This window comes from Xiphophorus couchianus, chromosome 24, assembly GCF_001444195.1.
Source record: "Xiphophorus couchianus chromosome 24, X_couchianus-1.0, whole genome shotgun sequence".
NCBI lineage: Eukaryota > Metazoa > Chordata > Actinopteri > Cyprinodontiformes > Poeciliidae > Xiphophorus > Xiphophorus couchianus.
The window spans coordinates 8062176-8078278 of record NC_040251.1 but is presented as its reverse complement, the minus strand read 5'-3'; the positions used below and the strand labels follow the sequence as shown (position 1 = coordinate 8078278).

The window sequence follows — 16103 nt, the reverse complement described above, 5'->3', positions numbered from 1 at the left end:
TTCTAAAATCAATGTTTCAGGGCTGATTTCCACTTTATTACACCAAGAAGATAGATAGAGATAGATAAAGAGAGAGAGCCCCTTTGTCCCTTGATATGGGGTCAGAACCCTGCGACCCCTTCATGATGCCTGGGGTCAATGCTACTCCAGCATTGGGGTTCACATTAAACACTCCGAGAACCCGACCCCAGACCTGAGCAGCTTTACACTTCAAAAAATTAAAAATAAATAAAATAAAGCAACTCAGATCATCAGAACTGATTAGTTTCAACAAATCTGTGATTGTATTTTCTGTGTCATGTGTGGGCCTGGTGTGTCTAAAATGCCTCGGCCTCACGTCAGCCGCAGAGCGAATCTGGACGAGATCTAAACCTGCTAGTGGTGTTGAAACAGGATTTCCTGAGCCTTTGTATTCCCACACATTCCTTTATCCAAGCATTTCCAGTATCCTCTTTGTGTAACTTTTTTTAAAATTGTTTGTCTTATCTAGTCATAAAGTTGAAGATGAACATAATAAAAAAAATCCTTGTGCTGTAAATTTCTGGATTTTCTTAAAAACTAATATAAACAATTTTCTTAAAGGTTTTGGCTTGTAGATTCTGACCATTCCTATTTTATGCCGATTCCAAATAAGTCGCCATATTTCTGAATCCAATGTTAAATCTAATTTACAAAACAGGTTAGTCAAATAAAATCCCCCACAAAAATAGCATGTTTTTAATCCAGGTAACAGAATACAATATAATTTGTTTGTTGCACAATTGCAGCTCTAATTTGCAAAGCACATGCCTGTGACACTGTAATAATCTGAGTCCATTCAGATTTGACCCAGCAAAATCATCTCAGTCAGTTACTCTGATTCATAGAGGATAATAACATAAATATATAAAACTATTTATAACCTTGCTCCAACCCCAAATCTGTAGTTGAGTCTCAGTCTTTGCTTTTAGTTGATTATTTTCTGCCTCAGGGTGACCAGGGCCACATCAGTCTCCATGGACTGAAGTATAGCAGGTAATGTTTGCAATGTTAGATATCAAAATTTATGTCTTTAACATTGAAAACACAAAATAATACACTGTGAATTTTTTTCCAAATTGCAGCCGTAGCGTCTATCTCATTTTTATCTTTCTGGCTGAAATGTTTTCAGGGTCATTTGGGGATCAACTGGTTGGACGTTTTTGGGATGGTTAGCAAATCAAATTTTCAGATTGTTGCTGTTTCTCTAAATTTTGTCCACTTCAATGGATCAGTTCCAAATCAATTGCTATATAGCACAAGGTAAACCTTAGAACTTAAGTTTTCTAAAAGCTATGCAGGTCCACAGTAAGATCAACACCTGGCCACCCAACCTTCACCCAAAGCACTTTATATTCTCTGCTGTGTCATAAAAAGAAAGAAACTCTCAAACTCGGTAAACAACAACATTCCTAAGGCTTTTGTTTTTCTAAATACCTTGAAAGATTTGGTTTATAAAACTAATGGCAATCATGTGACCTAACAGTTCAAGAATAAGTAGCCTCACTTTGTTCTAATATTAACCCAATTCACTGGAAAACACATTTATAATCCAACCTCTAATTTACTCCAATGTCATAAATCTGTGTGATAAAAGCTCAGGACGACCCAACAAAACGTAAACATCTCTTAGTAAGACCTTAACAGCAACGGCCTTCTGCTGATGACAGCAGAGCACTGCAGGCCTTTCATCCAACACTAACGATGGAAAGTACTTCAGACCAAACATGAACTTGGAAGGCTGTAGCACACAGTAGTGATGAATACTCCGTTTCACATTTTGACCAGAGTTTTCTTTAGCAGCCTTCAGTTTGTGGTTCTCACTGCTCGAGAACCGATCTGCACATCAACCGCCGCTGTTTCACTTTCCTCTATAACCAAAGCAGTGCTTGGATAGTTTCACAGATTTGGTGTCCGTAGCTGCTACCAATGCTGCTGTTCAAATGCTTTCTCAAAATGTGAGTTTATAACCAGTAGGTTTGGCAGTTATGTGGAGGAGCAGCAGACTCCTTTAGTGTGTGCCCATGAAGGTTTGAGCTAAGAACCAAAATCTTAAGATACTGACACTGGTTTTGTGATCAAAGTTGACTCCTTAAGCAGAACGTCTTAAGGTTTGTTTAAAATGCACCACCAGGTGTAACTTTGCTCAGTTTGGGCAACAGCCGAGCTCCGTCCATCTCAAGCACCTCAAACCAACAACATCCAGCAGTTGTCCCATCGAAGCAGTTGGTATTTTTAGGCTCTCTGAGCCTGTAGATGTTGTGTTCGTAACATCTTTCCTAAATTCTTTTCCTTTCAAACTCATCTTCCTCGTCCCCCTCCCCCCCGCCCCATGCCAGTCTGCGAGTTGGGGGGCGGGAGGGCTCGTGCCGCTAGAGAGCCGTGATCTGAGTTAGCTCTGTGTTGGAGTTCCCTGTCCCATGAGTCTCTCCCCTCTGCGTGGGGACGACCCCCACCAAAGGAAGCTCCACGCCTAGTCATGCTGGATTCGCCGTTCCCGCACCGGGCCTCCCGCCGTCCCCGCCCTTGTAGCTGTAGGCCGCTGCCACCTCCCTGGCGATGCTCCTCATTCTGCCTGACTGCTGGGTGTCAAGGCGGAACGGAGACGGCTGACAGAACTCACGGAAGCAGCGCTTGAAGTTTTCGTCCAGAAAAGCGTAGAGCACGGGATTCAGACCACTGTTGATGTAGCCCAGAGCGATGCAGAAATGAAACATGACCACGGCGTACATGCTCCTCAGAATGAAGCCCAGGGACTGAGCCAGGACCAAGATGTGGATGGGCGTCCAGCAGACGACAAACGCCGCCACCACCACCAGGACCATCCTGGTGATGCGCCGCAGGTTGCGATCCTTTTCCTTGGAGCCGGACAGGATGCGAACATTTCGAAGGCGTTTTACCATCAGGCTGTAGCAGATGCTGATGATGGCCATGGGGATGAGGAAGGAGAAGAGGAAGACGCAGGTGCCAAAAATAGGTTCCCACTGATCCTTTGGTTCATTGAAAACCAAAATGCACTCAGTACCTGCAAGCGAACATAAACATGAAGGAAGAGAAACACGGTTACATATGCAAGACAATGACTTCTTTTTACAAAATAATCTTGTTTTAAAAGTAGACAACTCTGAAGAAGAACCAATATTTAAACTGTTCAGAACAATTATCCAGTTTTCAAACACTCGATTTTCTATTACTTTCAATTCTAATCTATTCTACTTAGTGCTGGGACTCGATTACCATTTTTAATCAAGTTAATTGCAGGGTCTGTAGTTAATTTATGAATTCACATTTTAATAAAAAAAACATATAAATAAAAAATAAGCAACATTTTTAAGTCTAAAATCTTTTTTGCTGCTAAATTATTGAATAAATAAACACATTAGCTCAATAACAAATATATTTCAAGTTTTTAATCTGTTGTTTGGGTTATTCAACCAGAATTACTCTTATTTGTAAACGTTTGTATATAAGCAGATTAACTGATATGTTAAATTAAAAGGTTTTTTTTTTAATCTAATGCATTTATGGAACACAGTTTAAGACCTTTTTTAAATTAAGATAGTCTTTTTCAAATAAATATTATCACTAAACAGTTACTGACAAAATCATCTACACAGTGAACCTGATTAACTAAAATAGTCCCAAACTAGAGCGTGTCATGAGTTTAATTCATAAAGACCCAACAAACAAAGATGCTTCAAATATCTGTCAACCCACAGAAAGCAATAGATCAAATTTTGTCCTTTAATGGAAGAAATTGCAAAAAGTTTCAGCATTTCTGATTTTTTTATTTCACTAAAATTAAGATGTTTAGCATAAATTTAGAGGACGATTCCCATAATAGAAAATCCGTCCAGGGTGTCAAATGTCTGACTGAAAAAACAGCTCTGCTTGGGTATTGCAGGTGTAATTCCTCCAGTTCAGACTGTGCTGCCTTTCTACAGCAGAACATCAACTCACAATGTATTTTAAAGAAGAGTCTTGAATTTTCTGAATCATAATGTGTCCATTATTGCCAGAATTCTGATAACAGGAAAGAATCACCAGCTAAAGGACATAATGATTGAGATAATGTGGAAAAAGGTTATGGAAGAACGAACACAGACAGGAGTCGATATTCACTGGAGTCGGTTTAATCAGCTTAATCAAAAACACTTTGCTGTAAAGAATGAAGAGTAAATGCCTGAGGAAGGAAGTCAAGGAAAGAAATTTGTCTGAATCAGTGAAGAATTAAGATTAAACACAAAAAGCCAAAGAACATTATGGATGAGGAGAAAGAAAGACAAATTTTAAATGTGGTATGGAAATTTTGCTAACAGAATCCTCTGATTAAAGAAAGTAATGATAGAGCAAGAAAAAAGCTGAAATTGTGTAAAATAAGACACTAGCAATAATTCTGTATGTTTTGTGCCGTTATAAAATGATCCATCGTATTTTCTTTGCTGTGCTGCCTCTTTGAGTTATGCAAAAGTTCGACACAGATTCAAGAACTATAACTTTTGTGTACTTTTTATTATTATTTTGGTGGATTCTTCAGATTCAGGTAAGTTTTCATAAGAATCTGCTGAAACATACATATGAAAATATATATATTGTCGGGAAAGTCATAATTTAGGACCAAAGTTAAACACTTGTAAGGGCCCTAAAGAGGTCAAACGTTTTTTCAGCATCCAATGAAAGTATGACCGCATCACAGCTGTGACCAGGTGTTGTGTTGCACATCAAACAGCTGCATAATGTTAAAGAAAGGTTGGCGACTATCAATAAGTCCTGTCCACTCAGGTGAGACAATGCGGGGGTAACTCGTTCAAATCGCTGTGCCAAAACATTTGTAAGGCCTCATATCTTGTGTACATTGGTACATAATCAAACTTTTTATATCTGACTTTGTAGGAGATTCATTATGACATTTTCTGGGTGGGGAGGGCATAAACTCAGAGACAACCAAAAATACATCATATCGTCATTTGCTGACTTTGTTTAGTGAGTTCTGTACTCTGGCAGTATACTAAAACAACTTTCATACTTACATTTTACCTGCTGACTCAATATGTCAACTAAAAGACACTCTACAATATTTAGCAGTCTAAGGAATGTGACTAGTCAAAGTGGAAAGTACAACATGAGGATGACATTTAGTTTTGCACTTCAGCTCTCCACCCAGGACTCTGCGCTAATGCTAGCTCCTATGCTAACACTGAGTTTATTTTTAACTTTGGTCATTATTGCTGCCCTTTAGCAGTAAGTTTAACAACATTTCTGTTTGCTACTTCTTTTTTGACAATATTGTTGCTGCTGCTTCAGTGTTAAAGTTTCTCCTCTGTTACATTTCTCAGGCACCAAAAGAACAGGTAGCTATTTGCTTCCTGCAATACTGCAGACGTGTTTCTAATGTGTTGAAATATGGAACACCATCATGCTACTTTATGGAATTATTTAGGATATTTAAAATGTTTTTCATGGTTCTGAAAGGTCTCAGGTCTCAGCTTTTCTCTGTTTTCCAAAGAAGGGAGTATACTGTAAACTTTCCTCTCATAACCACTGATTGCTGGAGAAACCATCACTTGTTGCCATGAAGGAGCAGATCTTAACTAAACATGTTATACATAACTATTGACACATAAACATGAATCATAGTTTGAGTTCTGCCTGTACTACATCCAGTATTTAAGATCCCACCCAAAAACATATCCAGACCTTTTCTCCACCAGCAGGTGGTCCCAAACTCATTTAATGCAATGAAGCACTGCATACACCAGAGTGCTCCTGGTTTGTAAGTCACTTTGCATAAAAGTGCCAGGTAAATCAATTTAATCTCACAAACACACAGCCAGAAGCTGCGTTTGTCAAGGCAGTGTCACACACACTGTGATGATGAACACCGCTCAGGTGAAGTGGGGATGTCGGCGTTGGAAAGCAGAGCAGGGAGGAGCGACGGAAAGCAAAACAGATTGTGATGAAACTGACTGCTGTAAAGGAAGTGATGAAATGTTCCAGTGAAAATATTCAATGAAAATATTTCAACCTTGAAGGATTTGTTTTTGGAAATATGCTATGATTGAGCATGTTTTTTTTTTTTTTTTTCTATCTGTCACTTTGTGGACAAGTTTCTACTTTGACATTAAGAATTTTGTAAATACTTTGGTGGAAAAAGCAACATTTTGTTGATCATGATGGATTTGTAAATCAATAAAAAGTGTAAAACATCCATGGGAGTGAATACTTTCTGTAGCTACTGTGAAAATAAATTCCTCTGACAGATTGTGACTTCTTAAAAAGGGAGGACGAACACTCAAACGTCCTGCCAGCTGTTCCTATTTTACTGTTACGACTTCCTCATTTAAGGGAGAATATATTTTGGTTTTAATCAGATATAAAACTCACTATAACAATTTTTATATCTCTGTAAACAAAAAAACAAACAATCTCATTACATGAGATTTAAATCCTACTTCTGGTAGTTAACGCCTACATGTTGACTCTTAAACATGCTGAACACATAAAAACCAAGTTTTTGTCTTTTACATGTAAATAAAGATCTGGAGAATTACATTTTTGCTTACCATAAACAACAGTAAAAGTTACATTTGCTAACAAACACACACAGTGCTCCACACAGGCAAAGTAAAAGTTAAAGCTGCCTAGAGCAAAAGTTTATAATTTTCTTGCATCGCCAGCTTAAGATAAATGAGGAGGGAAAACCTCCCACACATACTCATCTTCAGACAATCAATGAGAAGATTTGCTTTAAGTTCTGCTTTAGCCTGCATTTCATGTCTTAACCATAAGCCTTAAGAAAAGCAAGAGAGACATTATTTTTGGTCGTAGAGCTCATTAGCAGACAGATTTTTAACATCTCTGATCCTCTTAATAGAATATTCATCCTGTAATAAGTGTTTCCCCAAATCCTTTAGGAAATCAAGCATGAATGAATATTGTATGTTAAAGTAGGCTGAATTTCTCCAAATAAAGTTTTAAGCTTTTGCATGTATGTTGCACATATCATTTTTGAAGCATTATTTTTATTGTGAAATAAATCATTTGGCTGCAAAGCAGTCGAGATAAAATCAAATCAATCGGAAATAGGAACTGGTAGAAAAAAAAGAAACCATGATCTATTATTCCATTTGCTGGATGTTTTTATGTGTTGCATTTCACCGGGCCACAAGTGCTCAGGATTTATAGTGTGTGGGTGTTCCTGTTAAAAATGGAAGCCCAGGCTCCATTATTGCCACGTTCCAACCATTGATCAAAAGCACAGTTAAAGTCTGTGTGAAAGGACGGTGATAACCACCTCCATGGAGCTGTGGCGTCCGTTTTATTAAAAAAGGGGGGAAAAAATAGCTATAGATGCTATCACCACGTCCTCCGAGGAGCACAATGCAGGCTTTAAAAATTAAACTTTACCAGCACCGGCAGATACAATGGCAGTATTGATGCATGTGGGCTAATAATCCATATTTATAAAGGTCAAGTCAGATATGAGAGAAAGCATTGCTGCAGTTTCCTAATGCAGAGGCGTAATCTGCAGAAATGAAGTAAATCTGGAACGACGCCAGTGAAATGTATGATGTTGAGTGGAGATGTCAGTTTTAATTTCTGTCTTGGTTTCATCTTTTCAATCTCACTTGTCTGTGAATGATTTCCTCTGAAACGCTGCTGACGTTTTTCAAAATTCTGCCTCCAGAAGGAGCTCGGTTAATGGTCAGCAATTTGGTCCTGGTTTTCCTCAGATTCTCGCTGACAGCTTGTCAGCATATCGATACTTCAGACAGGAAACTGTCCTCACATTCGCTTCAGCTGCATAAAAACTCTTAATAAGGAACGGTGAACTTGACGAGGTAGAGAGCTGCAGATGTCTTTCTTTGAAACATTTTTCCATGTTTTATGTTACAACCGCAAAACATAGCATGCTATAAATATGTCTCTACTTTGACTGGGTCATTCACACGAGAACAAATTTTGATAAAAAGTTCTCCAGAGAATTTTCTGCAAAGATTTGACAAATAAAGCAGCAAGGAGGAGAACTATGCAGAGCTCCAGCAGGTTTACCAGATGCTGCAGAGGAAATGGATGCACCATTGACAACACAGAGTTCCCACATTGTACGAGGATTATAGAGTCATTTCTGGACCTCCAAACATTGATATGTGTATCTTTGAGGCTTCATGTTGTGAGTCCAGTTCCTCTAGTTTGTCTTGTTGGAGGAACAGAGACGGTTGAACCAATGACATGGTAAAAAAATGTGCAGGCTGAATTATTAACGCCTTTGCTCTCTGTCGCAGCAACAGGCACATTGTTCACTTATAAAAACATCTGATATTAAGTGAAAGAAATTTCTCTCTGCTACTGATCATTGTAGGCCAAGGTTGTTTCTATATAACCGGTTCTACGGTTTTATTACCAAACCAGAGTTTGTCCAATCATTTGTTAGGCATATAGTTGGTGAAAGTATGTTAAAGGTAGAGATGTAGAGGTCATGATGCTTTGCTGTTTGGGTTTTGGTCTTCCAATCATTTCTTTCGTGTTTATTTTTCTTCTGTTGCTGTTAATTAAGTTACTTTGGTTTAGTTTTGTCTTTTATTCTCTTAGTTTATAATCTCAGATCTGTACTGGTGCTCCATTCAATGTTTTTTGTTCAGATTTTGAAAGTGTCAAATTGGAAAAAGTAAAATCCAATATAACTTCTTCAATTTCCCCCCCCAAAAAAATTCATGCACATTTAAAGTGGTTTTTGGCTTTTCCAAAGAAAAGAACAATAATAATAATAATGTGCTAAAGGAGAGACGGTTCTGATGTAATGGACCATCCACTGGAGGGTCTGTGCCTTACCAGAGGCACAATGTCCAGACCTCCAGGTCAGAGGGTCAGACTCCATATTTCCTTCTAGTTTCTGTCCTTTACATCTCGTTTATTACAGCATCAACAACTGACGAAATTATACTAGATTGATTCACTAAAATCCAGTAAATGGAAACATTTTTTAATTTTTTTGCAATATTATTAAAAGTTCTTTCAAAAGTGATGAGAGAATTGAAAGGAAACATAGAGTTTATAGTTCAGCTCCCTCTGGGTTTATTCTGGGACTTATCTTTATTAAACCTTCGCCAGGCTCATCCCAAGTTCTCGTCTGCATCTCGGCCCGGCCCTCAAGGCCCAAACATCACCATGATCACTTTATTGCACCACAACAACAACAAAACGGCACGCTCCCCCATTTCACCTGCAGCAAAAACAATTTCTGCTGCTGCCACCGACGCAGGGATATATTTGATCTGCTGTCAGTGAGTAAACACTTTACGTTTGAAGGCAGAAGGCAACATTCATCATGGGCTCTTTAAACTGATATTTGCTGGTATAGATACATCTCAGACCAGCCTAGAAAGTTGTCAGCAAAGATGTGTAAATCTGAAATCATGCAGATGGTGCTACACAGAGTCATCAAGAGTCTTTCAGCAGCAAAACATAATGGATTTATGGAAGTAGTTACACACGCTGCCTAGTTCAAGTAATCAGAGATTTTCCAGCATCACTCAATATATATATATATATATATATATATATATATATATATATATATATATATTGTTTCTGGTTTCCGTTTCACAGCAGGTGATTCTCAACCTCTCGTCACTTCTTTCTTTCTTTCTTTCCTTTTTTCTGTTCCGTTTATTGTATTTTTCCGTTTTTTGATTTTCCACCGACCAGGATTATTTCTTTCCCTCTGATTTTTTGCTGCTCTCCACTTCATTTTCTTTTCACTTGGTTGATTGTGCTCCCTCCTACTCTACTCACCCGTGGATCAGACCTATCAGTTTCTTTTTCTGTCCCTCACATTTACATCTCTGTCCTGCTGCCTCTTTCACCCCTTCAGGTTAATGTGATTTTTAGCATTTGTGGTGACATTGTCTGTGTCTTATCACCCTCCTATTTTTTTCCTTTTTTCACTTCCTGGTAGTCTTTCCTGAACATTCTTCCTTCACTATTCTTCTTTCTTTTCATTTTAGTTTTTTCTTTTTGCTTTTTTTTTTATAGTTTGAGCGATTTGTAGCTTCAACACATTTTGTTGATATCTTTCTGAACTCTTCTTCATATTAAGGCATTTTTCTATCTTTGACATGGAAGTTTCCTTTCTCACTCCTTTCTTTCACATTTAATCAGAGCACAGCAACATTCTGTTCAGCCTATTTACTCTTGCTTTCACATTCACTTACCTTTTTACTTCTCATTTCCACCTTTTTAGCCTTTCTCCCTGCTGTGTCGGCCTACACATTTTCTCCAGGCAACACTCTGTCCACCTGAACACCTGAGAATATGTTACTTCTGTACTTCTGATTGTGACAAATCAGGATTTGTCATTTAAAAAGTTTAAAAAATGAAGTGTTTTCAAAATCACAAGAGATAATGTTCACTGAAATAGAAAGGGATTCATTTCAGCAGCTGTTTTGTTGCCATGCGTTTAGTAACTTCAATAACTTGTTGGGCTTCTTATGGTTGATAGTAATATTGAAGTCGTACTAATAAAGTATCCAGGGCTACTTAGTCATGTGCTTCCATTAGAAAAGTAAAAAAAAAATAAAAAATGTACTTAATCAGTAATCAATACATAATCAAATCAAATAAAAATCGGGGTTGCCCATTGTACTGTAGATCAAAACATTTTGTGCAACTAAGACTAAACGATTTCAATTTGATTTGAAATGATTTTTTATGTTTAACTTATTATGGCTCACCCTTCATTGCCAAAATAAAAAAAAAATCAGTAACAAGGACGAATGAAAATATGAAACAAGAAACATGGCAGATTCCAAAAAGCTCAGACAGCCTCAGAATCACAATCAAAACCTGATAAAAACAGCAAAATAAGAAAAAATACTGAAAATCTGCTTTGACTAGACGGGGTGAAAATGAGTTTTGTTACTAAGAACCAGTTTTGTTTTTGGGACTTTTGGTGAAGCTGAAGGACAATGTGCTGCTGGGAAACAAAGTTAAAACAGAAGATGACAGAAATGATCCATTAGTTCTGGTGGAAGTGTTGTATGTGTCCTACAGCAATAATTCACTGTAAACAAGATTCTGAAAATGATTCACCCTGACTCTCTGGAACCTGCTAAACGCTTAGAAAGCTGCACAAAGTGCCTGTTTGCATGGCATCACACACATTAAGGTGTGCATTACCTTTAGATTGAAAAAGAAAATCCATTATTATTAAACCTATCACAGTATCAAGGTTATTATGAATCATAATTTTTTAATATCTCAGATATTTCCACTTGCTGTCATTGCTACATAGCTCTGCAGCATGCTACATTTTCCAAACCTTTTTAATTCATTAAACAGACAAAAAAAAGAGAAGACTGGAAAGGAAAATGAAAGAAAAGAAAGGAAAAGAGGAGAAAGGAAGAGAAACACTGTGACAGTAATAATGTCATTCAGAGAAAAGTTAATTATAATTATTAATAACTATGAAGGTTTTCACAGGCTTGATGGTCATTTGGGATTTTTGCCTGAAATAGAACCTAGTTACTATTCTGGGCTTCTGATCATCAACAGAGGATCTGGCCACACTGACAACCATTTCATTCAGTTTTATATCACACCTGTCAGGTTTTGGGTTTAAAAACAAGGGAAGTTTTCCCACCAACCCAACCGAGGTCCAGTATCTCTTACTCTTTAAGACAGGTTAACAAGAAATCTAAAACAACTATCTGTCAACCATTCACAAGACATAATTAACTGCTCAGAATCTGATAGGCTGACTGAAATGCTCTGGACATTCCTTAGTGTGTGATTCCTATAACAGGGTCCATCATGACTAAAGAAAATACCCGTGGCTAAACTAGATGTTCGGTTATGAGGAAGGATTTTGCAAAGTCACAGATTTTGATGGATCAGGGCTTCTTACAAATGGTGGTATAAACCTAATTTAACTGTCTTGTATTGAAATTGGATTGAAATTAAATGTATATATTTATGTAACAGCGAACAGCTAAAATCTGCAAATGCTTAAGACCCCCCTAAAACACTTGGACCTATTTTAGTAATTCAAACACCAAAATATATCTCAATATGCATTAATAGACACAGGAGAAACTGTCTTATCACTACCGTAGAAGCTAGCATCTACAGTCTACCTTATCAATGCTCTTGGGTGTTCAGCCAATTGGCGCCAAAGAAGTGAAGGGCGCACCAGGATTGGCTGATTTGCAAACACTAGTCAGTGGTGCGTCAAGATATTTCAGCTTTCCAAGCTGCAGTTTCATGTGAATGTTTTAGAAAAACAGCCACAAATTTTCCATGAATAATTTGGAGTTATGTCCCACAGATCTTAACTTCGGTATCCACGAGCTCCTGCTTATACGCCACTGCACTCCAACACACCTGAATCCAGTAAAAAGCAGATCACCAGCCCTCTGCAGAACCTGATGACATTCAGAGGTAATTCAGACATTCATTTCAGGTGAACTGAGCAGCAATTCTTCTAAATGTTGCAGGAAAATAGCTTCCTACTTTACTTGATTTGACTACATTTTTCTGCACACTTTTTTTTTTCTTCCAAAGTGTCTTGAAATGGCGTTTGTGGTCAAATGTTACTATGTGAACTAACCGAACTGTCTTCAACATGCTTTGATGGTGACAGCTGCCAAGCATTAGATGACTGTTTGGTTCTCTGGATGTTTCCAGTGACATCAGTGATCGCTACTTCACAACCCCAACATTAAAGCTGACAAACCCATTCCCTTGTCGACTGTTATGGCACTTTCTCTGCCTCATTTGGCAACAAGGAGGCAATCTCCCTTTGGCGAATCAGTCGTTTCAAAAATGGCTTCAAACAATTTCCAAAAAGGTGGGCTGTGATTCTGAAACTGTGGGAGAATCCTGCCGCAGGCTCACGGTTATCATGCAGACAAAAACGAAAAAGAACAAAAGAATTCAAAGGATGGCCAAGAGAAGGTAACAGTGATTACCTGCCAGGATCCAAAGCACAGAATACAAGAACTGACACCTTGCTTTTGGAATTATAGCAAATTTGGAAGGAGATTAGCAGAGACTAGCTTGTCTTCAAATTACAGCCAGAATGGCAGTAAAAGAAAAAAGACAACAAACCACATCAGGAAGCTACTAAAGTGTTTAAAAGAAAAGTGGATGATTCCCACAAGCAGAAAATGACTTAATTGTTCAATGATTTTACTTTTTTTTTCAATGCTTAGCCGTCAGAGCAGAAACAAAAGTAGAAATTTATCAAACACCTGCAGCTGCCAAACACCTTTACACCCAGCAGGAGGTAAAGTTATGTTTGACCACAACAAGGACGCTTCGTTATGACCGGCACAATCACCGGCTGACACACAAGGTGCTTCACAGATTGCACATTACCAAAAACACTTTGTCTGACACTCCAGAGAAAATGTTTTCAGAGAAATGACGCCCAGCAAAGTGAGAGAAAAACATTTTCCAAAGCAGGATTAAAAAGGTGACATTTGTAAAGGCGGTGTAATCTTCCTTTTCTACATTTCTTAGAATTATACTCAGATAAAAAGCAGAAACCTGGAAGGACAATTTAGTTTTAAATGCAATTTCCAGAGGCTGTTTTTTTTTTTTTATGTAAATGCCAAATGCCTAAAAGCTTCAAAGTTTTGCTGATGGCATGGTGCTTAAAATGAAATTAACATTTTATTTTTTTATTATGATTGTTGAGAAAACCAGTAACTTCTCATAACTAAGATATTACTGGTGAAGGTGTTTCCTTTGCTCAGTAGAGTTTCCATGCTTGGGCCTTGATTCCATGGTGAAACTGGAAGAACGAACGCATGCTGGGGCTCCAGCACTAAAGCCAGAGGTCACACATTTGGCTCAGTAAGTCCTAACACTGCGGCCCACTTCAACAGGCCGTCTTCAGAGCGCAGCTTTGCAGAAATATGCCATTAGCAGCATGTCAGGGATGTTTCTGCTGCTATCATGGCCGCTGACCAAAACTGCTTCAGATTCCTGCATGAACATGAAGCTTCTCCCATTCAAACCTTCATCACTCTTCCTCTGGAGAGTCTCCAACATTTTTTCAACATTTGTTCTTTTCCTCTATGATATATTACTGTGTGATGTAAAAGTATTCAAATGCTTTGGCCCTTTTCCTGTTTGTCACCTTAGAACCATGAAGAAATGTGTGGTTCTCCAGAAGAGCTTCAAATAAAATCTGAAAGTGTGATTCAGGTCCCTCAGTAAAAGCAACATTTTCTGCAATCACGGCTGCAATCAGTTACAAGCTTTGCACATCCAGAGACTTCTGCAAAAAATGCTCCAGCTCTGTCAGATCGGATGAAGATTATCTGGGAATATCAATTTTCGAGTTTTGCCACAGATTCTCAGGGGGATTTATTGCAGCACACAACATTCTTCTTTTTATTTACCTATTTTTTTCAGCTCTAGTGGTTTTTATTTGACAGTGAATTGAAAGGAAAGCAGGTTGTGAGAGAGGAGGAAGACAAGTCGACGGGCCGGGACTCGAACCCATAACGGCTGCATTGAGGTCTGAGGACCACAGAAGAAACGACTGGTTGAAACTTAATATAGTTCCAGTTAGTTTTAGGTTTTCCCCATTAATTGTCCTTTTTCAGTTTTTTGTTATTTTGTTTATTTTAGTTCACTATAGTAACCTTGCTAAGCACCTTTGTTTCACGTGGAAATTGCTTCCCTGAAGGTTACCAACAGAATCGCTGACAAAGGGGAAAACTTTGGCGGAGTCAAAATCTCACCTGAAAGAAGTCGGACTTTCTGCAGGCAACGCAGAACAAACTGAGGTGCCAGTCGTAACGGCCGATACGAAGGGGTCTGACACTGCTTACTGTCAAAGTATCACACACAGGACTCTCATAGTGACACATTTGAATGCCTTTTCCAAGTCAACATAACTTGAAAATGTTCTGCATGGGACTTCACTGGTTTGGTGAACACCCATGCACCTGCAGGCCCCTGCTCTCCAGACAGGATGATTTGGAGTGATATTCCCCTGCAGCTGGATCACACCGATATGACATACAGATCAAAATGTTTAAAATACAATTGAGAATGGTTTACTTTATTGAAGATCAGTCTTTCAGCATATTTCCAGACAGCAGGACTGACTCAGATGTGCTACTCAGCAAACCCCACACTTCCACTCATGTTCTGCAAATTTCCTGGCTGGATTAGTCAGATCATCTTCTAGTGACAGCAGGGTGGCTGTTGATTACAACCTCTTTACTGTCACAGCGTCCTTGGGCAAAGCTTTTGACCCCAATTACACTGAGCATCCTGCAGTGCCTTTCCCTCCGGCTGTTTGGACCGCCTCTTTGTTTGTTTACCAACGACGGGAGGAGGAGGAGAATGAGGCGGCATTATGCTTTAAGATCAACCTGCTGTATCAGACACAGTGGCAGCCAGAGAACCAATCCATAGAAATTTTATAAAAATTAAATGGCAAAAATATGAAAAACAGCATCGAGGAAGAAATTTAAAAAATAAGCTATGTTTAAATGGAAGCCAAAGGCAAAATTTGATTCAAATGTCTGATTATTTAGCAGGAATTCAAATTAGTCATAGAGAAATCTAAAAAAAAAACATTACACATAAGAATGAAATGGACAAAATGAGACATTTGACAATAAGCGCATTATAAGGAAGTAATAAAAAGATGAGATTAAGTCTGTGAGAGGGGATGTAGAAATGACAGCAAGAAGATAAAGCTGAATATAAAGAAAGAAAAAGCAGAATGAAGGCGAAGGGAGCAGACAGCTGAGCAGAAAACAGAACAAGCAGAGAAGACGGAGCAAATGAGATAAAGAAAGCCGATGCTGGAGGGGAAACTGAGTTCTTATTGCAGATCCAGCTCCGCTGTAGAGTAGACTAATAAAAGTGATGATGGGATTATGCTGCAGCTCCGGGCTGAAGCTGGATCAATATCTAACTACTGGACCTCTCCTTTCCCAGCCAGCGCCAACATCTTTCTTAATTTAACCGCAAAAATAGTCCGAGCTTTGTTTCCCCATGACTTTCCAAACGTTACAAGTATTGACTTTATCTCACTTAAAAAACAATGAAAACATTTC

At 38.4% G+C, this 16103-nt stretch overlaps 1 protein-coding gene across 2 annotated transcripts in view; it reads right to left on the bottom strand.

The window, feature by feature from the left end:
• Positions 1–476: 476 nt before the first annotated feature.
• oprl1 (opiate receptor-like 1) overlaps positions 477–16103 on the bottom strand; it is a 73176-nt gene continuing 57549 nt past the window's right edge. For both annotated transcript variants that reach the window (XM_028011658.1, XM_028011659.1), the window contains one exon: positions 477–3043. In XM_028011658.1, coding sequence (XP_027867459.1) covers positions 2496–3043 — 548 coding nt within the window. In that variant the 3' untranslated portion in view covers positions 477–2495. The remainder of the gene's footprint in view (positions 3044–16103) is intronic.